The sequence below is a fragment of the Bos grunniens genome, chromosome 3, assembly GCF_055505025.1.
Source record: "Bos grunniens cultivar Pamir isolate PY7600 chromosome 3, Bosgru_T2T1.0, whole genome shotgun sequence".
In the NCBI taxonomy this organism is placed as follows: domain Eukaryota; kingdom Metazoa; phylum Chordata; class Mammalia; order Artiodactyla; family Bovidae; genus Bos; species Bos grunniens.
Genome location: NC_141167.1, coordinates 21,895,378 through 21,920,837, shown reverse-complemented (window position 1 = coordinate 21,920,837; position 25,460 = coordinate 21,895,378). Strand labels below are relative to the sequence as shown.

At 39.7% G+C, this 25,460-nt stretch overlaps 1 protein-coding gene and 2 non-coding genes across 6 annotated transcripts in view; all 3 read left to right on the top strand.

The window, feature by feature from the left end:
• Positions 1–25,139, top strand: part of ATPAF1 (ATP synthase mitochondrial F1 complex assembly factor 1) — a 28,120-nt gene extending 2,981 nt beyond the window's left edge. The window contains exons 2-10 of one of the 4 annotated variants that reach the window (XR_015158566.1): positions 2,102–2,210; positions 5,885–5,929; positions 6,542–6,604; positions 9,517–9,567; positions 10,718–10,765; positions 11,116–11,221; positions 13,885–13,980; positions 15,543–15,650; positions 22,337–25,139. Coding sequence is in view for 3 of the 4 variants with exons in the window: in XM_086386918.1 (XP_086243044.1) it covers positions 2,102–2,210; positions 5,885–5,929; positions 6,542–6,604; positions 9,517–9,567; positions 10,718–10,765; positions 13,885–13,980; positions 15,543–15,650; positions 22,337–22,531 (715 nt within the window). In the remaining variant the exon portion in view is untranslated. Of the gene's footprint in view, positions 1–2,101; positions 2,211–5,242; positions 5,382–5,884; positions 5,930–6,541; positions 6,605–9,516; positions 9,568–10,717; positions 10,766–11,115; positions 11,222–13,884; positions 13,981–15,542; positions 15,651–22,336 lie in introns of those variants that run through there. The other 3 variants (XM_086386918.1, XM_086386938.1, XM_086386927.1) reach the window with 3 other exon arrangements.
• LOC147375269 (small nucleolar RNA U2-19) lies at positions 17,575–17,654 on the top strand. Its single transcript, XR_015161743.1, has one exon. It is a non-coding gene; the product is annotated as a small nucleolar RNA U2-19 (small nucleolar RNA).
• On the top strand, positions 17,809–17,880 carry LOC147375268 (small nucleolar RNA U2-30). The gene has a single exon (XR_015161750.1). It is a non-coding gene; the product is annotated as a small nucleolar RNA U2-30 (small nucleolar RNA).
• Positions 25,140–25,460: the final 321 nt, after the last annotated feature.

Sequence of the window (25,460 nt, the reverse complement as noted above, 5' to 3'; positions counted from 1 at the left end):
AATGTACATATTTACTTGTCTTTCTGCCCTACTAGGTAGTACAGTCCTTGACGTAGGTACTCTTTCTTATGTATTTCTGTATCTCTAGAACCAACCCAGCAAGTTAACCAACAGGCAAGAGACAGCAAGTCAAGTTTGTTGAATGAGTGAAAGGGAGACAGGAAGGGATAAGTCCTAAAAGAAGTTGAGTGAGAGGGGAGGGAAACCTGTGTGCCTACAAAAAGAAAAAGAAAAAGAAAGCTTAAAGTAGAGGGAAAGGGAGGTATGAAATGAAAGTAGGACCAAAAAAAAGAGTCAGTAGAACCCGTGCCAGACTAAGGAAACGGGCAAGATAGAGCATAGCCATGAGGCCCAGGACCAAACAGGTAGTGTCTCTCCTGAGACATTTTAGAAGGAATTATAGTCCTGATTGGCTAGTGCTGGAGCACGCTCACTAAACCCAGGTTCTTGCAGCACCAGCCACAAGTTCATTGTGAGCCAAGGGCAGGACAAGCCTGTGTGCCCTGCTGACCCCACTCCAGTCTAGCCCCTGCGTTTTTGCATCACACTACACTGGTGAGCTCGGAGAAGGCAATGGCACCCCACTCCAGTACTTTTGCCTAGAAAATCCCATGGACGGAGGAGCCTAGTCGGCTGCAGTCCATGGGATTTCGAAGAGTTGGACACGACTGAGCAACTTCACTTTCACTTTTCACTTTCATGCATTGGAGAAGGAAATGGCAACCCACTCCAGTGTTCTTGCCTGGAGAATCCCAGGGATGGGGAGGCCTGGTGGGCTGCCGTCTATGGGGTTGCACAGAGTCAGACACGACTGAAGCAACTTAGCAGTAGCACACTGGTAAGCTACAGGATTTCATCTAGCTTTAGGCCCAAGGTAGGTAGGACATGCACAAACAAGCATGTCCAGAAAGCAGGTCCACAGAAGGGAAAAATTTACAAATCACATATGTGAAGAGGGGCTGAAAAAAAGCGAAGAATTTTAACCTAGAGAAGAAAAACTTAAGAGGTGACATAAGAGCAATTTTCATGTACTCATAAAAAAACTAGATTCCTGGTGAAAGATACAGAGGGGTAGACGGAGACCCGGAATGTTTTCGTCATAAAAGATGCCCAGGGTGGAGTACATGACAGGGCTCTGCTGCCTAGGCCACCCCTCATCCTCTCCAGCACTCACTGGCAACACTGACCTAGGCCCTGGTCAGGCAGATGCCACACCCTACCAGCTGGGGCCCCTGATGCAACTCTTCATCGAGGAGGAGTTGGCCCGCCCTGGAGGGGAGGAAGATCTGCCAGAATACATGGCAGTGAAGGCAGTGGTGTTCGATGTCACCTCCAGAAAGGAGTTGTATGGAGAAGGAGCACTCAGCGGTGTCTTGACCAAGAAGAACTCCACCACAGGGGTGACCAGGTTGTCTTTAGATCCTGCAGACTTCACCCATGACACTATAGGCCTCATGGCCCAGGAGCTGGAGCCCCCGTATGACATTTTCACCAGAGTGTACACAGCCTGAAGACTTCTTAACAAATGGCAGCCCCAACCTGAACTTCAGGCCTGAAGACCAGCCCCATTTTGACACAGAGGACAAATTCTGATGTTCCATCAACATGTTCTTTGGAGAGGATCAGGGGAAACTCGGGTGCTAAATCTGCAAAACAGGCTGCCTGAAGCCTCTGTATCACAGAGCTCTGAATGGAGATTTGCCCTAGTGGGGGAGGGAAGGAAGATGGCTGAGAATTAGCTGTGTTCTAGTAAAAGCTTGACAGTGGGATTCCTGTCTGAGGAGGTGACTGAGAAAGATGCCCACGAAGTACCTTTCCCATCTTGAAGATTCAAATTCCAAGTACCTGAGAGACCAAGCCCTGTGGCAACCTAGGGAATATCCTGCAGGAGAAAAATGTTACACAGGCTCCATGAGGATTAAAAATAGTTGAATAAATGGATTTCTTTGTCCACTTGCTTGATTTGTAGGTCTGGGCTCAGGGTAATTAAATTAAGACAAATGATATCTGTGCCCCATCTCTGAAAGTGAAACATGGTGTTTTGTTATTTCAAAATCCAGAAAGGCCCAGGTGGTTTAACCTTTTGTTTACCTTTGATCAGGTCTGACCCAGCTGCTTTTGAGTCCAGACTGGAGAAGCGCAGTGAGTTTAGGAAGCAGCCAGTGGGGCACTCCAGGCAAGGTGACTTTATTAAATGTGTGGAACAGAAGGTAAGACCTGCCCCTTTGGATGCTATTGGTGCACCAATACTCTGCACCACCATGCCTGACCCTTATCCTGGGAATGGACTCACTGAGGGGTCAGCTGGATAAACTGAACTCTATCTTTACTCAGCTCAGTCTCCATCTGTAAATGGTATTCTGCTCTTTTTGGCAAGGTGTTAGAGTCATGGTGGAGATATAAGGAGATGAAAAAGATAATCTCTGCTTCCAAGGGGTATAGTCGAGTGGTCAAAGCAAGATACACATGACAGCAGCTGTGGGAATTAGGGAGGAAAAGGTGCTTAATGCATCTTAGCTTTTATTGTCCTTAAACAAGAATTAGAGCTGGGGAAAAGCATCTTGAAAGCTGTGTACAAGCAACACTACCTGTTTTCAGGTTCTGCATCCACAGATTTCAACCAACAAAGGATAGATTCAACCAGCAGAGGATAGAAAATATTCAAGGGCAGGGTGGGGAATTCTAGAAAGTTCCAGAAAGCAGAACTCCAGTTTGCCACTTGCAGGCAGCTATTTACTTAGTGTTTATTGTATTTATAACTATTTATATAGAGTTTACATCGTAGTAGGTATTATAAGAAATCTGCTGCTGCTGCTAAGTCATGTCAGTCGTGTCCAACTCTGTGTGACCCCACAGACGGAAGCCCACCAGGCTCCTCCGTCCCTGGGATTCTCCAGGCAAGAACACTGGAGTGGGTTGCCATTTCCTTCTCCAATGCATGAAAGTGAAAAGTGAAAGGGAAGTCGCTCAGTTGTGTCCAACCCTCAGCGACCCCATGGACTGCAGCCTTCCAGGCTCCTCTGTCCATGGGATTTTCCAGGCAAGAGTACTGGAGTGGGGTGCCATCGCCTTCTCCATACAAGTATTCTAGAGATGATTTAAAATGTATGGGAAGATGTGCATAGCTTATAAGCAAATACTATACTATTTTATACAAGAGAATTGAGCACCTACATATTCTGGTGTCTTCGGAGGTCCTGGAACCAATCCCTGACTGATACTAAAGGACACTTGTATAGGAAAATTAATCTAATGCAGTGCTTCCACACTTTTTGACCATGACCCACAGTAAAAAAATTTTACATTGCAGTTCGTTATACATATTTGTATATGATTATAACTGAAACAAAATTTTTACAAAACAATACTTACTTATATTGCATGCAGTGCACTCTTAATATTATTTTCATCTTTTAAAAAACCCTTGGCCACAGTCTACTAAATTTATTTCACAACCTACAATTTGAAAAATACTAATCTAGGCTGGTGCACAGAACAAATCCAAGTGGGAGAGACCAAAGCCAGGGAGAATATATCTAAATGTGGGCTGCATGGGCCTGAAATAAGGTAGTTACAATGGAAAATTGGGGTTCTACATTGTAAAAGGATAGGTGTTTCTTTTACTTGGAAGATAACTTTTTGCCTTACTTGCTCAGTTGTGAATGAATCTTTGAGGCCCCATAGACTACAGCCTGCCAGGCTCCTCTGTCCATGGAATTTTCCAGGCAAGAATACTGGAGTGGGTTGCCGTTTCCTATTCCAAGAGATCTTCCTGACCCAGAGTTCGAACCCTTGTAACTCTTGCATCTCCTACATTGGCAGGTGGATTCTTTACCACCAGCGCCACTTGTGAAGCACCCTTTTTTGCCTTGGTATCCCAAATTTTAAGAGTTCATTCAGTCTTAATGATTGGTTGAGTTAATTAGAATCAGAATAGTTAATGGATTAATCATTACAAGGTTGAGGAGCAAATTCAACCTCTTATGACAAATCTAGTTTACAACTTTGAACAAACAACTCTACTACAAATATTTTGTCTAATGTAATTTCCTAAAACACTTATAGTGTCAAGATTACAAGTTAATAGCTATTGGAAATATTACTGTGTTATAAACTTTCAATATTATATGGGAAAGCTTTTTGCCCCCTTTTGAAATAAGACTTAGAAATTCACCTTTATGATGACAAGAGCAGAATAAAGATTTAATTTAAATTATGGCAATTCTTAAGTAAATATTCACTTACTGCCTTTCTTATCTTGCTGGAGGAAGGTTAATAACTAATGGCTGTATTTCTAAAGCCTTTTCTTTGAGTCGTTGGTTCCCTACTACATAACACCAAACATCCCCTTTTTGTAATAAATTGTATTTAATTTATTATTCTATTCTCTCTATTCTACCCTGAAATGAAATGTAGACAGTAGAACCTACCTACCCATATAATGTCAAGGGGAAAAAAAATAATGCCTTAATTTTAATAAAGTTTTTTTTTTTTTTTTAATACAGATAATAGTATGTAAGTTCTTAGGCACAACTGTGCTATGAGACCTAATGCAGTCATCAGGTACTTTTACCTCTATGTAAAATCGCCATAAATACTTAATGCAGCAAATGCCAACTGGTACAAGCTGTTATGCTGGTAATTATAAAAACTCCCAAACAATAACAGTATTGTTATCAGTGACTCATGAGATTCCACAATGTATTGGTACAGTCTTCTCTTAAGTTACATATAGCTGCATTTCTGAAAAATTCAATATTAAAACTGTTTAAAAAAAGGAAGAGGAAGGGATGGATGGAGGAAGAAAAGGAGAAAGGTAGGTCTGGCTAGACATTGAAAAGTTATATGAGATGAGGGAAAAAATTCTTCATTATTTAGAACTCACCTGCAAAATTGCAGTTCATCTGTCACTGCTGCCCCTCCAATATAAATGCAGGTGTAACCATCCAGTCAATTATTGTGATAACAACAAAAAACAAGTCCCCATAGATTTGTACTCTATGTACAATATGTACTCTATTTGTACTCAGATCTACTCCCCATCTGTAGTAGAGATGCTTTAAATGTTTCTTTAATTGCTCTTGAAACTTTGGCCCATAGGGTGTATCCGGTAGGTTTTTCTATACCAGGCTTTTGTCTAGTTTGTAGGTACTGGTTCTACAAACATTGTTTATGAAATATTTGAATTCATTAAAGCACAGAGTAATGAAAAGCATAGTTTAATGCAGAAAGTATGTTTCAGTTTCAGATTTCCAGGTGTGGATTATGCTCTCTGAAAGATAGTCATGAACTGAGAAATTGAATGGAAGACTCAGAATAACCCATCCCTACTATTGGAAACAACTCCAGATAGGATATCCTGCTGTGGCCTTTATCTGAGAGTGAGTTAGGAGAGAAAATAATCACTTTCAGTTCTTCTTGGCTTTTTGTGAGTGGGAGTCTTAATTTGAGGGTGGGAATACATTATAATATGGATTACTGGAAAAGACTCGATAGCCTGCTGAGGGTGCCTGCCTTCAGAAGTGCTGTTACAGATAAGAAGCAGCTTGGAAAAGACATCATTCCATTTCTCATCTCCTCTGTGGCTCACTGGGAAGTGGAGCACAGGAAACCTAAGCAGGCTTGTTCTGGGAAGGAGTCCCTCATCCAGGGATTGAATGGATTCTCAGTTCCAGTAGGTGGTGTTTACTAACAAAGAGGTTTCTCATCTCTGAATCTCAGAATCATTCAAAAGTTGTCTCACAAACAATAACTCTTAGAACACTTACTATATAGAGTGGAGAGAAGTGAGTTCTTAGGTGCAACATTACTAAATGAGGTATTGGCAGCTCACCTAGAGAGGGTGGTCTTTTAGAGCAATATCCTGTCCCCTCCTGTATTTCAGACACTGGGGAAACAGCCTGTGAGCAGAGGATTCACTAAGGACAAGGTAGGTTTCTAATTAAATAGCCAAGTCTGAAGTCATGTGGAACGCCTATAACAAGAGACTGCATATTTGAACGTATGTACTGTGGCTCAGTGTTTTTGTGCTTTTCTAACTGTGGAGATTAGAAATATTTTTATGAATTTTTGTTATGACTTTGTTACGGTTTTATTATGACTACTGCATAGTGTGGGTCCTGGAGTGCTAGAGGAAATGTAGTGATACCTTTCCTGTCTATAGGAAATAGTTTAAAAAAATCAAATAAATACATGTTTACTCTGTCATTTAACTTGCAAATAAGGAACCATTTCTGATAGAATAGCAGTTAAAGGTAACAACTGAACTTTCTTCTTACCAGCTGCAAGCTGCAGTGCTCATGAGTGAGTGAAACTTTTGGGAAATCCCTGCATATACTCCCTGAAAATAGAACTGTGAAACCTGCCTGACCCTGGTGGCTGCCTTCTCTGAGCTTGTGGGTTTTTAATACTCATTCTCCACTTACTGAAGATCTGCTTTACTGTCCTAACATGATGCTTCCTATAAGGCTTACACATACAGTTAAGTTGTTTTATTTTTTCAATTGTAGGTGTTAATTGCCTTTTATTTTTTTCCTTTCAGACTCTCAGTTCAATCTTCAACATTGAGATGGTGAAAGACAAAACTGCAGAAGAAATAAAACAGGTAATGAATGAAAATGAATTGGCATACTTTATGAAAATATGTGCTTTGTGAACCAAATCCGAAAGTAGAAATGAACATACGTTTCCTGATACCTCTTCCTAGCCAAAATGAAAGGCAATCATTGAAAGCAAAAGTGATGAATTACATGAAAAATAGTGCATAAGAAAACTTGGTCTCACTCCTATATGTCTAATCAACTCACATTTCCCCTTTCTTTTTCATTCCTGTTGTCCGCATCTTATTTAAAACTATCCCTGCTCTCTCCCCGGGTGACTGTATTACCTTTCTAAATAGGTTTCCCTATTCTTATTTCTCTTCTTCCCCTTCCCCTGTCATATCCTCCCTCATTCAATCCCCCTGAAGTTCTGCTCATAGTGTATTGCTGAAGAACAGACTCTAGAACCAGGCTGCCAGTTTTAAGTCCAGGCTCTGCCACTTTAGCACATTGACTTTGATAAGTTAGTTAACCTTTCTGGGTCTCAGATTCCCTATCTGTAAAATGGACATAATAATAGTACTTACTTCATGGAGTCAAACGAGTTAATATTTACAAAGTACTTGCAACAGTGCCTGACACAGAATAAATGCTATATTTGTGCCTTTAAATAAAAGAATAAAAATAAATCTTATGAAGTAACCTGCTCTCAAAAACTCAGTGACTTCCCATGTTCCTTTGTTTGCCATTCAGAGTCCTCCATTATTTTAGGACCTTCTGCAGGAAGCCTTCTGGACACCTCCCATCAAAGCACTCGTGATCCGTTCACGTGTCTGGTCATTCCATATACCTTGATTTGCATTGACTTACATTTGCATGTCTGATTCTCTTTTCTATAATCAGAATATAACAAGCTATTGGCATTCCTTACAGTTCCATAATTGTATTTTAGGTAGATTGAGAGAATCAGTGATAAGAGTAGTATACTGTGTGTCAGGTGCTGCACCTAGTGCTTCATATGCACTGTTTCACTATATTCTTATAACCCCCTTGTAAAGTAAGTAAGCAGGGAACTCTGCTCAATATTATGTAACAACCTAAATGGGAAAATAACTTGAAAAAGAATAAGTATATTTATATGTGTAACTGAATCACTTTGCTGTACACCTGAAACTAACACAGCATTGCTAATCAGCTATACTCCAATATAAATAAGCTAAGAAAAGAAAAAATCCATAAAATTTTTTTAAAAGCTAAAAAAATAAAATAGGTACTATTATTCCCAATTTACAACTGAGGAAATTAACTTAAAGAGATAAAGTAACTTACTTAGTGATAGAACTAGGATTCAAACCCATGTCTGTTTGAGTCTGCATCTTATTCCCTTATAAGAAGTTGTGCCAGTTGCTATGGGTGTCCTTTGGTACTGTATCATTCATTTCAGCAAGCATTTATTAAATATCAGCCTCTGTGCCAGATGTAGAAATAAATGAGGGACCTCTCCTCTCAAGGAATTTCAGCCTAGTGAAAAGACAGACACAAAAATAAAAAGAGAACAGCACAGGGTTCTAGCTTCTGCTAATTTAGGCTTAATACAAAGTCTCCAGGAAACTTCAAACTGCCTTTGGGAAGAAGTGCCAATAGAAAGTGGACACCAAGTATGTCCTTTAGGAGAGAGAGAAGCCAGGCCCAGGAAGCCTGACCATTACATGACAAATATCATTCTGACCTATATTTTTAGATACAAATTTGTGTTCATTAAAATAATTTTGAGTGGCCAAGCTCAACTATGTTAGGAAATATCTATCAGTCTCATAAATTCAGTGTTGATTCATAAACTGTCTGCTAATATAAATTAAAAAAAATAAGCAGGACATGCTGTCCTTAAAATGAGGAGGCAGTATTTTGACATAAAAAAAGAAAGGCATAGCAATCTTAGGCTGCATTGATAAGGTGATTTGCCCAGGTCCTAGGAGGTAATATTCCTTCTGTGCTCTGTGACGGTGAGATCTCACTTTATGATTAGTGTCTTCCGTTGCCCCCATCCCATGTTCTTGGGGATGTTGACAAAGCAGAGCAGCTCTAAAGGAAGGCGACCCATTCTTTAGCACCAGCTCACTTAGGTATCACATTGGCTCTGATGCCTTCCCTAACTTCTGTACCTTTGCTAATGCTTGTCATTCTCTGCTTAGAATGTCTCTTATCATCTCTCCTACCTGTCTATCTTCCCAGACTCCCCGTTCATCTGGCTAACTCCTGATCATTCTTCAGGACATAGTTCAAGTGTCCCTTCCTTTGGTACTTGTACCCTAAATCGGGTTAAGTGCCTCTTTGTTGCCTTCAGAGCACATTGCCTATGGTTTGCATTGTAATTCTGTTGTGCTAAGTACAAACATTATTTCAAATAATGTTTCAAATTATTTTTTCAATAATATTGAAATTATTATTTCAAATAATTATTTCAAATTCACAATAATCCCATGAGGTTCGTGTTATTGGTATTTTATCAATGATTATATTTGCTGTTATTTAGTTATTTTCAGTAGTTTGCCCAAAGTAGCATAGCCAACAAATGACAGGAGCTGGGATTTGCACCCATATCTGTCTGACCTTGAGACTTTGGGTTCTCTGAGAGGGCCCACAGTTGGCTGGGCGTTGAGGGTTTGGGGAGAGAAAATATGGAAAAAAGAATGTGTCTGTTATACACAAAGCACGTCTTAGAAGAAATGATTAACAAGGTCATAGAATCTGTTTCTCTGACAGGAATTTGCTACTGAGAGTTACAGTTTAATCATCTAGAAGAGTAGATGCTATTAAATCTTTTTTGTAATCATGTACAAGTAATAAAAGTATTATGTTGGATTTTCTTCCCTGTTATCAAATAACATATTACTGTGAGCAATGAAAGCTGTCACTGCTTCTTGGTGCAGGTTGAAAAGATGACTGACGGGTCACAGACACTCTCTTTTTTGTACAGATTTGGCAGCAGTATTTTGCAGCAAAAGATACAGTCTACGCAGTTATTCCTGTAAGTAGTTTGGAAGGGAAAATGAAAGTGTTACAGCACGAGGGTCAGGGCTCTAACCTTAGTAGGCAGTTGCTTTTACTGTTCCTGGGTTTATTGCCTCTTGAGAACCTACATTTATAGCTCTGAGGGTTTTTATTATGCCCTGAGCACCAAAGATTGGGAGCTCCATATGGTATATTTATGGCTCTTGTTTTTCCTCTTTCTGGTTTAGAAATGTCTCTTTGAGTCAAGTCTCTGACAAGGGAGCATAGTATAAGTTTACGTTGCTGAGCAATTTCCAAGTGTCTTTTATTTCTTTTTCGTGTTTTCCAATCAAGCTGTTGGAATTTAGGACAGGTCCTCAAGCATACCTTCCTTCCCTTCCTGTCTATAAGTGGCCTATCCCTGAGCTGACTTGGAGCTTCCCAAGCTTTTGAGGCATCTCCCTCCTCAAAATTGCTGCCTTGGAGATAGTCACAGGCCACTGCTTGACTGTTGAAGATCTGTGACTTGGAAGGAAGGCTGCTGACTTCTGGTTTAGTGTCCTGCCACCTTCTACCAGAAGAAAGCATTTAATGTTCTAGGTTATCAGCTAGTTCATTAATTGTTCTTCTCTGAAGAGGAAGTAGCTTTAGATTAAGTTTGTATCAAGTACACAGATATGTACCTAGCTTACATGTGTTAAGTTTAAGAAGGAAAATATACAGATGGAAAAATAAAACCAGGCCTTTTGGTTGTTGTTGAGAGTATTGCTATCTTTTTTTCTCTTCCTCTTTTACATATATACCCTTTCCTTTCATGAGTTCAACAGCCAAAAGAATCTGTGCTTTTCATGTTCTTTTAAATCTCTAATACTGACTCATTGTTTGAGCAGGCCTTCTTAACTCTCCCTCATACAGACTTGGTGACTTATTGTCTCTGACACTTGGCAGAGTCCCGTGAAGAGTTTAGAGGATTTGGAGTATCCACTCCTCACACATAATTTTGATACTGAATAAGAAAGCGTACATCTGGTTTTTCCTCTCTGTTGTAAGAGGGGTTTGTAAATAATGCAACTTGAGATTGTTTTAGTTGTATTTTAGTTCTGGAGTTCAGTCTTGGTGACTTTAAATGTGCTTATGGCCTTTTTTATTTTCTTGTCTTTGAATTTTATTCTTTTCTAACCCTACAGAAAGAAAAGTTTGATTTGATTTGGAACCGGGCTCAGTCCTGCCCAACAGTAAGTTTCCCATGACCATATGAGGATTGCTTCTCAGTGCTGCCAGACAAGGATGTTTTCTGACCATTCTCGTCATGCGCCACGCTGTCATACATTTTATAGTCATTTAACAGAGGTGCTTACATGTTGATTGTACTGATAAATGAGAGTCTTAACCTTAACCCTAACTAACCTTGAGGATTTGCCCAATAAGTCTGTGGCTGTTTAGCTCTCTGAAACATCTCAGCCCTTTCTGATTTGGATCTTAATCTATTAATATAAGTGGAAAAAAAGAATATAAGTGAATGTTGGAAGCAACACCTGAGACGTTAATCTTTTCAACCTCCTCTAAGTTTCTCTTCTCTTGGCAGTTTCTTTTCAGTTTTGGCCATGCTGTTTTGATTATATATGTGTGAAAGGAATTATGAAATTGTTGCTGGAGTAGTGAGCTGCCAGAAGACAAGAGAAAGGGAATAGGTGAGGTGGGTCAGCTGACTTGGTGTCTGTACTGATTTCTCAGATTCTCAAAAAATGCTTCTAAACATTGCTGAGAGAAAATAAAAGACATCTAAGTAAATGGAGAGATATACGGTGTTTGATGACTCAGTATTGTTGGCATTTCTCTCCAAATTGATCTCTAGATAAACTACAATCCAAATTAAAATCTTTATAAGCTTTTTTTTTTTTTTTTTTTAAGAAATTGACACACACACACACACAATTGACAAGTTGATTTAAAAAAGTTGTTTGGATATCCAAAGGATCTAGAGTAGCAAAACAGTTTTGAAGAAAAAGAGCAAAGTTAGAGAACTTACATTACCTGATTTCAAGACTGTGATTTCATAAAACTACAGTAATGAAGACAGTGGAGTAATAACATAAAAACAGACACATAGATGAGTGGAGCAGAGTAGACAATTCAGAAATAAACCAGTATATGCATGGTCAGTTGTTTTTCAGCAAAGGTGCCAAGGTAATTGGGAAAACAATAATCTTTTCAACACATGCCCAACAAATTGTGCAAAAAAATTTGAGTATCCATACACACACAAAAAATGAACCCTTACCTCACACAGTATCCAAAAATTAACTCAAGATCTAGGAAAAAATCTTAGGTTGAATATTAGTCACAGTAGCCAAAGGGTACAAGTAACCCAAGAGTCCATTGATAGATGAATGGATAAATAAAATGTGGTATATACATGTAGCAGAACAGTATTCAGCCTTGTAAAGGAAGGAAATTCTGACAAATGCCACAGCATTCATGAACCTTAAAGACGTAATGTGAAGTGAAATAAGCCAGTCACAAAAGGACAAATACTGTATGATTCCACTTATGTGAGGTACCTGAGATAGAATGCAAATTAAAACCACAATGAGGGCTTCTCTGCTGGCTCAGTGACGAAGAGTCAATCTGCCAATGCAGGGGACACAGGTTTGATCCCTGGTCCAGGAAGATCCCTGGGCTACAGGATAACTAAACCCCTGTGCCATAACTACTGAGCTTGTGCTCTGGAGCCTGGGAGCCACAACTGCTGAAAGCTGTGTGCCCTAGAGCCCATGCTCGGCAACAAGAGAAGCATGCAAATCGCGGCTAGAGAGTAGCCCCCACTCCCTGCAACTTGAGAAAGCCTACGCAGCAGGGAAGACCCAGCACAGCCAAAAATAAATTAATTAATTAAAAAACCACAGTGAGATACCACTAAGATGACTAAAATTAAAAAGACTGACAATACCAAGTGTTGGTGAGGATATGAAACAACTAGAACTCTAATATATTGCTGATAATAGTATAAAATGGTGCAACCACTTTAGAAAGCAGTCTGGCAGTTTCTTTGTGAGTTAAGCATGACCTGCCACACTACCCAGCCATTCTACTCCTACATATTTTCCCAAAGGAACTGAAAGCATACCTCCATTCAGTGACTTACACACATGTACAGGCTGTTCATGGCAGCTTTATTTGTAATAACAGAGGCTGAAGATACCCAAATCTACCACAGGTGAAAGAGTAAAGAAACTGTGTGTACAAAGAAGTATAGATTCTGTGGTTCCATTTATGTGAGATTCTGGAAAGCCTGACCAGTAGTGAAAGAAACCAAGTCAGTGGCTGCTTAGGAACAGTTGGAGAGAGGGAGGGATGAATTACAAAGGGATTTGGGGGCATGATAGATACCTTCATTATGTTGATTGTGGTAATCCTGTTAACTATGGTTTCACAGTATACATATGTCAAAACTATTTTAATTGTACACTTTAAATATGTGCAACTTACACCTCAAATATACCTCAAGAAAGCTTTAAAACATTTTTTTCTCCATTAGGTAGGCACTATGGTTATCTCATCTAATATTAGTAATAACAAAATGGAGCCTTAGTGGTTGGCAGTAAGGAGACAATTCCATGACTAATGTGTATGAGGCTGATTATACTTTGTTTTGTTCTGGCATCAGTCTCTACCACTCCTCCCCAGTTCATCTTGAGCATGAAATTAATCATTTCAGTGATTAGAACCATACTTCAGTATCAGCCTCAGATAGTAGAATATGAAGTGATTATTATAATTGTAGCAAAAATTAATTCAGCAACATGAGGAAGTTTAGAAATTGAAAAGGACCAAAAAGTTCATCAAAAGAAGGATGGGTAAAATTGTGGTAAATGTCTATTGTCAATTTCCATATAATAGTGAAAATAATGAATTAGTAATATTTATCAACATCAGTAAATCTCAGAAGTATGATATGAAGTAAAAAAAGCAAGTAGCAAAAGTATACATATAGTTTGGTAAGATTTAAGTTTTTAAACATGCAAACAGTACTCTTATTTATGGGTGTATACTTACACACTAAAAGTATAAAAACCTGGAAGGGAATGACAGGTTAGCAAATGCGGGTTAGCTGTCATTGTAGAATGGAATTAGAATGGGTTTACATAGAGAGCTTCAGTGAATCTCTCATACTTTCTTTCTTAGGTGGGTTGGGAAGTGTAAGAGTGTTACATTATCACATATGAATTTCAAAATACAACAGAAGTTTTAAAAACCAAATGTTGGAGAAATGGAGTGAATGACACAGGTGGTTGGACATAGAGCAAGCGGTTTTATTTATCCACCTGTCTCCTTGTGTATTCATTTCCCACAGTTTCTCTGTGCACTACCAAGAAGGGAAGGTTATGAGTTTTTTGTCGGGCAATGGACAGGTACTGAACTCCACTTCACTGCACTTATAAATATTCAGGTAGGTGTCCTGTGTTCATCTCTTTGGTGAAAGAAGCCTCCTCTGTGGGACTACGAGCCCTTGCTAAGGCTTTAAGACACAGAATATATACTAACTTCCAGCAGCATTTGCTGTAGCATTGATGAATTGTCGTACTTCTTTGGGTTAGCTTTTTAGGCCCCACCCAAAACCTTTGAATTATAACCTTAAGGGAGGTTCTGTGTCTTAACATGTGTTTTATTAGCCAGCTCAGCACTGTCTAAGGTGCTAGATGCATATTTTTCATTTCATAGATGTTATTTTGTTTGCTTCCATCCTTCCTTCTTTTTCTTCGTTTTATTCCCAAATGCTAGATTAAGAAGTTTGATCCAAAGCATTTGAAGCTTTTAAAATAAAAGTATTTTAAATGAGATAATCACTAGGATTGTCAGTCTTTATTTGTAGGCCAGATCTGGCAAAAACAAGAATGGATTACAACAGCTTTGCAGTTGGGATGAAGGGAGCACACAACAGAATGAGAATTTTCTTATGACTTTATCCCTTGTGATTGTATCAAAAAACTGTATCATGTTTATTTTTTTTAAAAAGAAAGAAAAGGAAACAAAAAAGAATAGCAAGCTTAGAGCAGTTCACACTGCTAATAAGTCGTAGAGCTAGGTTTGCTTGACTCCATGTTATTGATTCCAAAGTCTGTGAACTTAACCATTAGGCTGTTGTGTTGGAAACTATGCTAGGACTACCCTCCTGAAGCTCATATACAGGTATAGGAAAAAGATCCAGAAACATAATTATGATCAAAATGATAGTGTATCTATAGAAATATGTTTGGGAGAATTGAGAGGCTACAGTATTACTAAGAGAGCCCTAGCAGTAATTAGGTATTGATAATTAAAAGGACTTTTTCTGAAATCTTAAAGATGAAACCCAGAGATCTTTTGAATGTATGGTTGTTTCCTCCTACACTATATGAGGGCTTAGGCTTTGAATCCAGCCTCTCTTCTTAGTCTGAACTGAGGTCTGGTAACCACTGCCCTGTCCATTCTTCATGAAATTATGATGTTCCAATTCTTCTTTCCCCCCTTTCTCCCACCCAGATTATATTTTAAAACTGCACATTACAAATCTGGCCCATGTGCAAACTCTCCAGCTGTTTGCTACAGCTTAAAAGAGCTCAGTCTTCAGAGCCAGCCAAGGGGAGTAGATTTCAACTGTGAAATGCACTAGTCCATAAAAGTGGCAATTACACAGGCATATTGCTTTCTTTAGAACTTGATTTGGTAGCTGCTTGTGTCGTTTTGTTTTTAAATATATGGCCATGATGAAGGATTCACTGCCTGCTGTAAACATTTTCTGGGAAAAAAGCCAAACCTTTTTCAATTGAAGACACAAATAACACTGTGCAAACTGTCAGTTTTGCTGTGACTTGGCAAACCTGACCATCCCCACGTACCAGTCCTCCAACTCACTAGCCACCCAAGGGACTGTTAAGAGCCAGAATTTCCTCCAGACTGTCTATTGCGGTGAAATTGCAGTTTTGTTGTGGTGGTACCTTACTGAGTCTTGATAAGTGTTCCTCCTTACAGACCCGAGGGGAAGCTGCGGCCAGCCAGCTGATTTTATATCACTACCCTGAACTTAAGGAAGAAAAGGGCATAGTGCTGATGACAGCAGAAATGGATTCCACATTTCTGGTAAGAATCAACTTTTACCTTTTTGCATGTATCTGGTGGCCCTGAAGATATTCTTCTGCCAAACCTCATGAGAAGTAAAATTCCAAAGACAAACATAAGAAACATACTTGTTTCTAACTTAAATTGACAGTAATTTTGTCTTACTCAAGCTCTTCCAAATTGCAGTTAGTACAGATTCTCATTCATTTATTCACAATTTGAAAGTCCAAAAGCTCTGACCACAAAATTTTTTCATAACTCCTTTGGTCACCAAACCTTATCTGATTTGAACTTACCTGATAGCTGTATCTTCATTGTAACTTCACTTTGATGTGAGGCCACTGATAGTCCTTATTAATCCTACTAAGTGTGGAATATTCATGTGTTTTACAAGGGAAATATTAATGGATTATGAGTGTTACGTAATACAGTTATATGGTATCTGCATTTGTTATCTTTCTAAAATCCAATAATTCTAACTCTAAAACACAGCTGGCCCATGGAGTTTCAGGTAAGAGGCTCTGGACAAATAAATGGCTTCTTAAGTGTACAAAAGAGTTCAAAGTTGAGAACAGTTCTTAATCTTTTCTCTTTCTCCACACTATTCTCATGTACAGCTTTCATCATGCATAGTGTTTTTCCTTCCTCTTTTCCCATTTCCCGGGATAGAGCATTGACCATGCGCCTGTAGGTAGTGATGTCTGTTGTGTGTGTTCTCTGTATATCCAGGACCACGAGCAGTTTTATGATTGCTGTTCAGCCTGTTTGTCTAGTCCTTGCTCGTTTCAGTCTCATTTATCCAGCAGTGTTTAAGTTCAGGATGTCCTCAAGATAGTGGGCCCTTTAGTGCCTTTTCCTCCTGAGATTCTTTATTATAACACCCACTGATTTTTGCTCTTTTACCAGCTGCATACAAGGAAGGGAAAAGTGATGGCACTCAGCTAGTATCACATAGCAATAGTAAGCCCCAAGTCTAGGGCGTAACTGAGAGTCTCCTTCACTGTCTGTTAGTCCTGTCTATTATCAGTCTCATTTCTCCCATTCTTCCTTCTACTCATCACACTCACCTGGAAGTCACCCAAAATCCTATCCAGAAGAACGGAGTTGCCATTAATAAGACAGACAAGACTGCGGGCAGAACAGGTTTGGGAGGAAGATCAGGACCTGAATTTTGGACACATTAAGTTTGAGGTGCCTTTTAAATAATCCAAGTAATAGGCAGTTAGGCATATGAGTCTGAAGTTCAGAGGAGAGGTCCAAGCTGGAGAGATGAAGATGGGAGTTGTCAGCATACAGATTGCTATTTACAACCATGAGACTGAAATCACCAAGGAAGTTAATGAAGGTAGAAAAGAGAAGAGGTCTTAGAACTGAGCCCTGGAGCATGAGGAAGCATCAGCAAAGAAGATGAAAAAGAAGAGTCAGTGAGGTAGGAGGAAAACTAAGATGGTAGAATCCCCTGGAGGCTAAGATAAAATGTTTCAGGGAATAGGGGTGCTGAGCCAGCAGCTCACATACTGGTAGGGCAAGTGAGATGAGGACTGAGAATTTATTAGAAGTCACTGGGGACCTCTATGGGGGCAGTTTCAAAGGGATAGGACGACAGCATATTTGGAGTACATTTAGGAAAGGTTGGGGAGAGAAATTAGAAAAAGTAAGCATATTGAAGGAGTGTTTCTGAGAAAAAAAGGAAAGAATGGGGTGTAAGAAGTGGGGATGAGAGTGGGTTTTTTGTTTTGTTTTAAATGAGAGCCTTGTGTGTATATGCTGATGGAAAGGTCGGGTAACGAGGAAAATATTGAAAATGCAGGAGAAAGAGAGTTGTTTGGTGTTTCGAATGGGTAAATCTTGGGAATGAGGGGTTAATCTTTGCTAGAAATGTAGCAAGAGAGAAGCCAGGATATAAAGACACATTCATTCTCTGAGATCTGCTCTTACTGAAGTGGATCAGTGATGAAAGTAGCCAAATCTGAGCATCAGAAGACCACCCAGTGTATCTGATGTATGATCTCTGTAGTTCTGAGAAGCAAAAGAATAATTTAAAATAAGGGGTATGAAGGGGTGGGTGCGTGTGTGTGTGTGTGTGTGTGTGTGTAGGTGACTGGATAATTAAGGGGCTTATTGGTGGGTAAGTGAGAGTTGGTTGTGGGTGTGCTTGTATGAAAGGCTGATCAATTCTGAGCAATGATGAAAAGATTTTACTGCAGAACTTTATATAACTATGAAGGTTTCTACACTTGATCTGAGCTCAGAAAAAAATAAAATAAAGACACATTCAGCTAAGTGGATAGAGGTAATGGTAGCTTGTAAGATGTTCTCTCCAGATTGCTTAGTGAAAAGAAAAATCATTAGCTGAGAGTGGGGATGGAAGAATAGATGTTGGACATTTGAGTAGAAAAGAGGAAGTATGAAATTTTTGTCTAGAACATGAAGTGAGAATGTGTTCTATATCTTTAAGTAGTTGAAGAAACAAAAACTAAAAAAGTAATATTTCATGGCCTGTGAAAATTATATGAGTTCAAATTTCAATGTGTATAAATACAATTTTATTGGAACACAGCCATGCTTATCTTTACATGTTATCTATGGCTGCGTTACATCTACAACAGAGAGCTGAGTAGCTGCAACAAGAGACTGTAGGGCCGTAAAACCCAAAACATTAATGGTCTCTCCCTTTCCAGAAGGTGTTTGCTGACGTGTGATCTAGGGAAAAGGAAGAGAGAATGTCTGTGTGGGAATGACAAGTGCAGAGATAAAGGACTGAGAGTTGGATTTACCTAGGGTTATGGTTTAGCCAAGTGATGTAATGAAGTAAGACAGGGACCGGGAAGTTAAAGGTGAATGCAAAGAAATGACTGTAATTATTGACAATGGATGCAAGTTGGGTAAAGAGAGAAGTGGAAACATAAGAAAGATAAAGAGACAGTAAGAACTGTGAGTCCTGCTTGAGGTAAAAGGTGTTTTTTATTTTGTTTGTTTTTTTACTTGCAAAATTTTTATTGCTGAATTTAGTTGTGATCTGTTCTCTTTTTTTAATTTATTAAAGTATAGGTATTTTACAGTGTTGTGTAGTTGAAGGATTTTTGAAGTTGGGAGTGAGTGTTAAATATAGGAAATAGTAGACAAAGTGTGAATTTTGAAATTGAGACTTGGAGAGGATGTAGTTACCAATAATGATAAAATGTAAAACTTGACCACAGACAGAAGTGAGTGACACAGAGATGGTTTTGTATTTTCTGATCTTCAACAAACCATAACATCTAACCATATTAGATGTGGACTCTAGAGGTCAGAGGAGAGACTGTTTTTTGCTTTAGCATTTATACCACCTCTAGTGGTCTCAAACATGGTTCCCATAATTATTAAATTTGCTTCCTAGTCTTATAACATTCAACAGCATACTAGATAACATACATTTGCCTTGTATAAATCAACCTGTGAGTTTCCAGTGTAGTACAGAATTAGACATGTTAAAATTTAGTGTAGAGATACATGATTCAAAGATGGGAAACCTAGAAATGTAATATAAATATATGATCCCCTACATACTCATGCATACATTTATATTTTGGGCATTGTGTTTCCAAATACAGTAAAGCAAATAGATAGAAATACATGGAACCTATAGGTTTCTTCTAAACTGATTCATTTTAATGATGAAAATTTAGTATAGTATTTAAAAACCTTATTTGGTTCCACATGTGTGTCAGCAGATGATTTCATTGGAATGTAGTAAGTGCTAGGATAAAGACATGCACAGCTTTGGAGGGATCGGGGGAGTGTCCCTGACCCAGAAGAAGGAAGAAATGATACCTGAACTGAACCTCAAAGATTAGCAGGAGTTTAGCAGTATAAAGTGGGGAGGGCAAAGGGGGAGGGGAATGTTCCAGACAGTGGGAATGGAATACAGAAAAGCTAGGAAGCACAAAATGACTTGGGATATTACAGTTTGCTGTCACTGATATATTAAAAAAGGGAATTTGGTGGATTATGTTCAGAAGATTGACTTTATCCTGTGAGCACAGAAAGATGAGGAGTTGACGCATAGCGAGTTGGATTTTGAGACCATTAACCTTAAGTATTTGCTTCCTAAACATTTTTTAGTTCTAGCCTGGTCAGTGTGATCATTGAAAATGCAGCTGCAGTAGTCTGGGCAAGAGGTGATAAAGACCTTACCCAGAGCAGAGTAGGGAAGGAGGAGAGAGAATGACCTCGGAAACGTATAGTGAATAAAATGGGCAAGACTTGGTACTTTGATTGTAGCCATTAAGATTGAAAGAGAGGAAGGAATCAGGTCTGTTAATATACCTCCTTGTTGAGCAGCATAGGGAATTAATATGTTTATCTTCTTGGGTCTTGGAAGGGCAAGAGACTACTGTTTCATGTCGAGAATTAAGGGAATAAAAGACAAGGGGCGAATGAGTCGGCAGCGGCTGGGGTGCAGGAGAGCTTTCCATAATCCTCCATGAGAGACATTTCTCCATGTCTTAACTCTCTTCCCCTCATTCTAGTGGTCTCAAACAAGTGGTCAGAGTCCTTTATCCACACAAAATCTTATGTAAAACACCAGGATATAACAGCTGAAAGAGAGTGAAGGGACTGAGGCGCCTCCACAGAGCCCTAGGACTCTGCAGCTTGAACAGCACTGTTCTAGGGTGAACACAACTGAAATTACCCTTACCTCCACCGTCCTAAGCCTCAAATAAAAATTACCTGTCACAGTCCCTACAGTTCAGAGCCTCAGAGTGGTGACATCTGCCTCAGATTATGCACTTGCTTAAGAAATGGTTTGTCCTTGAGACATGTTTGAATTTAAAAGGTAAAAATGATGAGGTAGAGTTATCGACCTTAATTATTTTGCCCCACCAGAAATAGTATCAGGGTGACGTGGAGGGAGTACCAGCCTGGGAGTCCAGAGATCTAGTCCTTGCTCTGCCACTTACGTGCCACGTAACCTTGAGTCCATCCTTGACCCTCATCTGCTCTGGTTTCCTGGTCCATTAAATGAGGACTGGATGATCTCTAAGGCCCCTTCCTGGTCTAAAATTCTATTAATTTGAAATAGCCAGAGATTTGGAAAGTGGCTTTTGATTGAAGATCCAGTCTCAGAGATGAGTGCCTGCTTATGAGAAATGACCTGCAACCCATGGGAGGGAATGGAGGTGAAGCAGCCTGTGGTATTTATAAACCCATTTTCATCACTCTGTAGCTAGACATAGCACACTTTTGACAGTTTTCGTAGGAATTTTCCATTGTTATTTGGGGTTGGATTCTGGCTGTGTGAACATTATAATATTAAATAAATGCCTCTGATCAGCTAGCACTAGAGAATGCATAGGAAGCAAAGTAAGAGTTTTTGAGGTAATTCTTTTGTAAGATTTCAAGAGTGTAGCCTGTATCTTGATCCCACTTCTGTTACAGAGTGGTCAGGTCACCATTTTTCCTGCTCCTGAGCTTTAGAGAAGGTGGCCTCTCCTTTCCTGAGGCTTTGCTGGGGATTAGTTAGAAAAGACTGCATAGCAAATTACTACTCCAAAACTATGTGACATAAAACAATAAATATCTATTACCTCATGGTTTCTTTATATCAGGAGTTCAGGAGCAGCATAGCTGAGTGGTTCTGGCTCAGAGTCTCATGAAGTTGCTGTCAAGATACTGGAAGGGGCTACTGGCATTTGAAGGTTGATTGGGCTTGACGATCCACCTCACCCCACTTGCATGGCAGTTGGCAGGAGACCTCATTTCCTTGCCACATTGACTTCTCCGTAGGCTACTTGAATGTCCTCATGACATGGAAACTGATTTTCTGCAAAGCAAGTGGTTTGAGATAGCAAGACAGAAACCATGGTGTCTTCTGTGACTGAATACCGGAAGTCATTTTTCATCATTCCACTTTAGTCCATTTGTTAGAAAGCAAGTCATTAAGTGTAGCCATCACTCAAGGAAAGAGAAACAAGGCTCTATCACAGGGAAGAAAAAGTGTCATGGTGAATTCCTTGGCGGTCCAGTGGTTAAGACTCCATGCTGTCACTGCTGATGGCTTGGATTCATTCCCTGCTTGGGGAACTAATCCCACAAGTTGTGTGGCCCAAGAGAAAAAAAAGGATGTCATAGACTTTGTGGACAATTTGTTAAACTGCAGCTGGCTTTGGCACCACTTATTTAACTGAGGTGGTATGAGGAATAGGTTTTATTCAAGAGTATGTGTAGTTAGTCAAAACCTTAATACCAACTCACAAACTTAGTTCTTAGAGCTGGAGAGCTGGTTAACTATTGCTCTTTTTTTCCCCCTTGAGGTATACTTAACAGTTACTAAGGAACTGAATGAAGACTGAATCTTTTTTTTTTAAGAGGGAAATTTTTAACATCTGCATTAATTTATCAGCAAGCATTCACCAGATTTCACTATATGCAGGGATGTAAAACAGGCTCATACTATGAGGAATTCACATAAGGGTAGACAGACAGAAAAAGAGGAGACGAAGGTAAGATTAAATATAGTATGATGCATACAATGCTAGAGGAAGAGGAGACTAATTTGGGTACACAGAAAAGGGGCACCTCACCAAGACTTGGGATGTCAGGGAGTCAGGAAGCTTTCTGGAAGCAGTGACTCCTGGGCGAGGGCCCCACCTGCCGCAGGCGTTAGACACAGAGCTGTGTGGCCCTGTGCTGGAAGGGACCTCACTGTTCTTTCTACCTTTCAGAGTGTTGCTGAGGCACAGTGCATGGCCAACCAAGTGCAGCTCTTCTATGCCACTGATCGAAAAGAGACCTACGGGTTAGTGGAGACCTTTAACTTCAGACCGAATGAGTTCAAGTATATGTCTGTCATCGCTGAGTTGGAGCAAAGCGGACTTGGAGCCGAACTGAAATGTTCTCAGAACCAGAATAAGACTTAGGGATGTCAGGTTGGCTTACAGAGTTTTCTGCTCAGCCCTGGATAGTACTGAGCCTACCCACCCCTTGAACTCTTGGAGGCTTGGTATCTATAATGAGCTGTCTCTAAGGAGTCGTCCTGTGTGCTTGTTGCAAGAAGTAACGTGGAGGTGAGCCCTGTTACTTGATATTCAGGAAGAAAGATACCCAGACATTCTGGTAACTGTCTCCCAGCGTACTTGAAGTTTCCTTTTCAAGTGTTTGAGGTCACATCCAGAGACAATCAGGGATCCACAAGATGGTTGACTTAATTATATGCACTGTAAAAGTATATTTGTTCTCTGGCCATTTTGACTGCACAGCTCCTAATAATTAATTCCTCACCTTTATAAACTGTGACGGGATAATAAGCTTGAAGACCTCCTGTAGTTAGACATGGTCTTTACGTACTCTTCCCACTTGGCTAGCCAAAGGCATAACCCAGTTAGACCCTCGAACAACCACATATTGCCATCAGGATTAAGAGTCTGTCTAGATGCTCCCAGAATTGCTGTTAGTGTAGCTGGTTTGGAGTATCAGCAGATTTCAGGTATATTAAAAGTACAGGTACAGTGCCTGCTGCCTGCATATTTTTAAACTATAATTTGTGACACCTGCGTCTCTAACTATTCTGCCTTTTGGAAGCTGTGTATTTGGAGGGGCCGAATTGGTGCAGTATAAATAAATCAACTATTTTGTAAACAAAGGATCAATCCAGATTTGCTTTTTGTTTTTTAAACAACTCTAAACCATGCCAGTATTATATTAATAGAAAAGGTAAGTGGAAGCAAATGTACCCTATTATGTGTGTGGGAAAATGTAGCAATAAAATAAAGTCTGGCTTATAATCTTTGTTACACTAAATAATGAAGTCTAAGCTGTGTGCTGTCCATTGTGTCTGTACTGTGGGCTGATCTCATCAAAACTCACCTTGGACTCAGCAGTTGCTTAAAATAACAGGAAAAAAAAAGAAAGAAGCTCTCCAGCACTGGAAACTCAGGTTTGGCTTATAGTGTCCCTGTGTGGCTCCAAGCTCAGTGATAGAAGAGGGTGGCAGTAACACACCAGGCTTCTGAACACGAGGCCTCAGAGCACCCCCTGCCCCAGCATTGTCGTCAGCCACCTTTATTATAACGTCTTTCCTTTTCTTCATCTAACATGTTCCACTTGGCTGCTCCTGCCTACGGTCTGGTGAACAATGCTGAGCATGGTGTGTGGGAATATAACCAGGATTTGCAGTTTGTGTGTTTCATTTATTACTGGAGACTTTTTATAGGTTGAGCTCGTCCCCAAGTCCTTTAAATGGGATTGGACTTCCCATTATTTTCTGAGCTGTGTTTCTTTTGTTGTACTTCTGAATCTGTCTGTAGAAAGAGAGAGTGTTTGTTTAACCTGGAAAAATTACTGGTCTTTCACAATTTCTCTAAAGGTTGAGCTATTTCCTAATGCAGATTCAGGCCTCTTGTCCTGACATTTCTTTGTTCTTTTTTTTTTTTTTTTTTTTTGAGAAACGAGTCTGGTTGTTTTGAGTCCCAAGAATGTTTGCTGTTCAGTGGAATTACTTTCATAGATATGTTTCCTTTTCCCCTCCAGATGGCTCCAGTCTTTAGCCTTAGTACCTTTCATAACATCTCTACCAGAGGATAAGAAAATGACGATGAAATAAGTTGGAACTGACTTCTCATTTTACATTGCTCCCAGCTTTGCCCTAAATCCCTGGTTGCCAGAGAAGAGCTGGTCCATGGCCAGTTACATCAGATGTGATCAAAGTACCATCTGGTTGTTCTTTATATTTACCTAGCAAGATCTGGCAAAGAATGACAAGAAAATTGTCAAATTAATCAATCCCCTGGTATAGTGTGGTGGTATAAACGTGGACAGGCTTTAGAGTTAAGTGAATCTGGGTTCAGTATTGGGATTCATTAGCTCTAAATGTTGAACAAATTATTTAAACTCTCTAATTCTGTTTCTGCGTCTACCTCATGGGATCATTTTGAGAATTACATTAACTTATATAAAGATTGTAGTAGAGCTTAATGTCAACTCCCTTCTTCCCTACTTCACCTCTCGCTAAAGACCCACAAATTAGTATATCCGATGTGCAGATCATTCTTTATTCCAGCCTTATCTCACAGGTTCTCAAACTTTAAGTTGCAGTGGAATTACCTAGAGCACTTTAGGATGTAGACTCCCAGGTCCCAAACTCCAACCTGCTGAAGTGCTGGGAATCTCCATTTTAATATGTGCTCCAGATGATTCTGACAAAGATAATTAGCCAGTCACACTTAGAGAACCACTGCCTTATCTATTCTTCACAAAAAATCCACATTAGCCAGGTCTCTCTTTGCTGTGGACGTTAACCATAAAATCAGCTTCCTGGGCTCTTTGCCTCCTATAATGGTCCCCTTGGCATACTCTACGTTATATTTATTTATGTATATGTCTTTTCCCCTCTAGACTGTGAGCTCCTTGAGGGCTAGGGGTTTAATCTCCATTTCCAGCACCAAGGACATGGCTTGATGGCTTGGAACATTGAAGATACTCAGATTTTTGTTAAATAAATACATGACATGGATTTTAGCCAAAACATTATCTTCTGCGTGTATGTGCCTTATATTTAAATAGTTTGCACTTAAGAGATTCTCTTGACACACATAAGTGAAAAATTTACTGAGTAGGAATATTTGCTAATCAAGACAGCAAGGTAAACAAACATTCTCTGTATCTCAGCTAAATCTCCTGCACTTCTGTGGTGGGCTGTCTGCTCAGTGCGATTCGACAGTCATTTCAGAGGACATCCTCTACAACCTCCTACTTAGGTGCTGACACAGGAGGGTGAGCACGGTGATCCCTGCACTCAAGCTGTGTTCCAGCCACCAGCTGCATCCTGCCTTTGACTCTGCCTCAATCTAG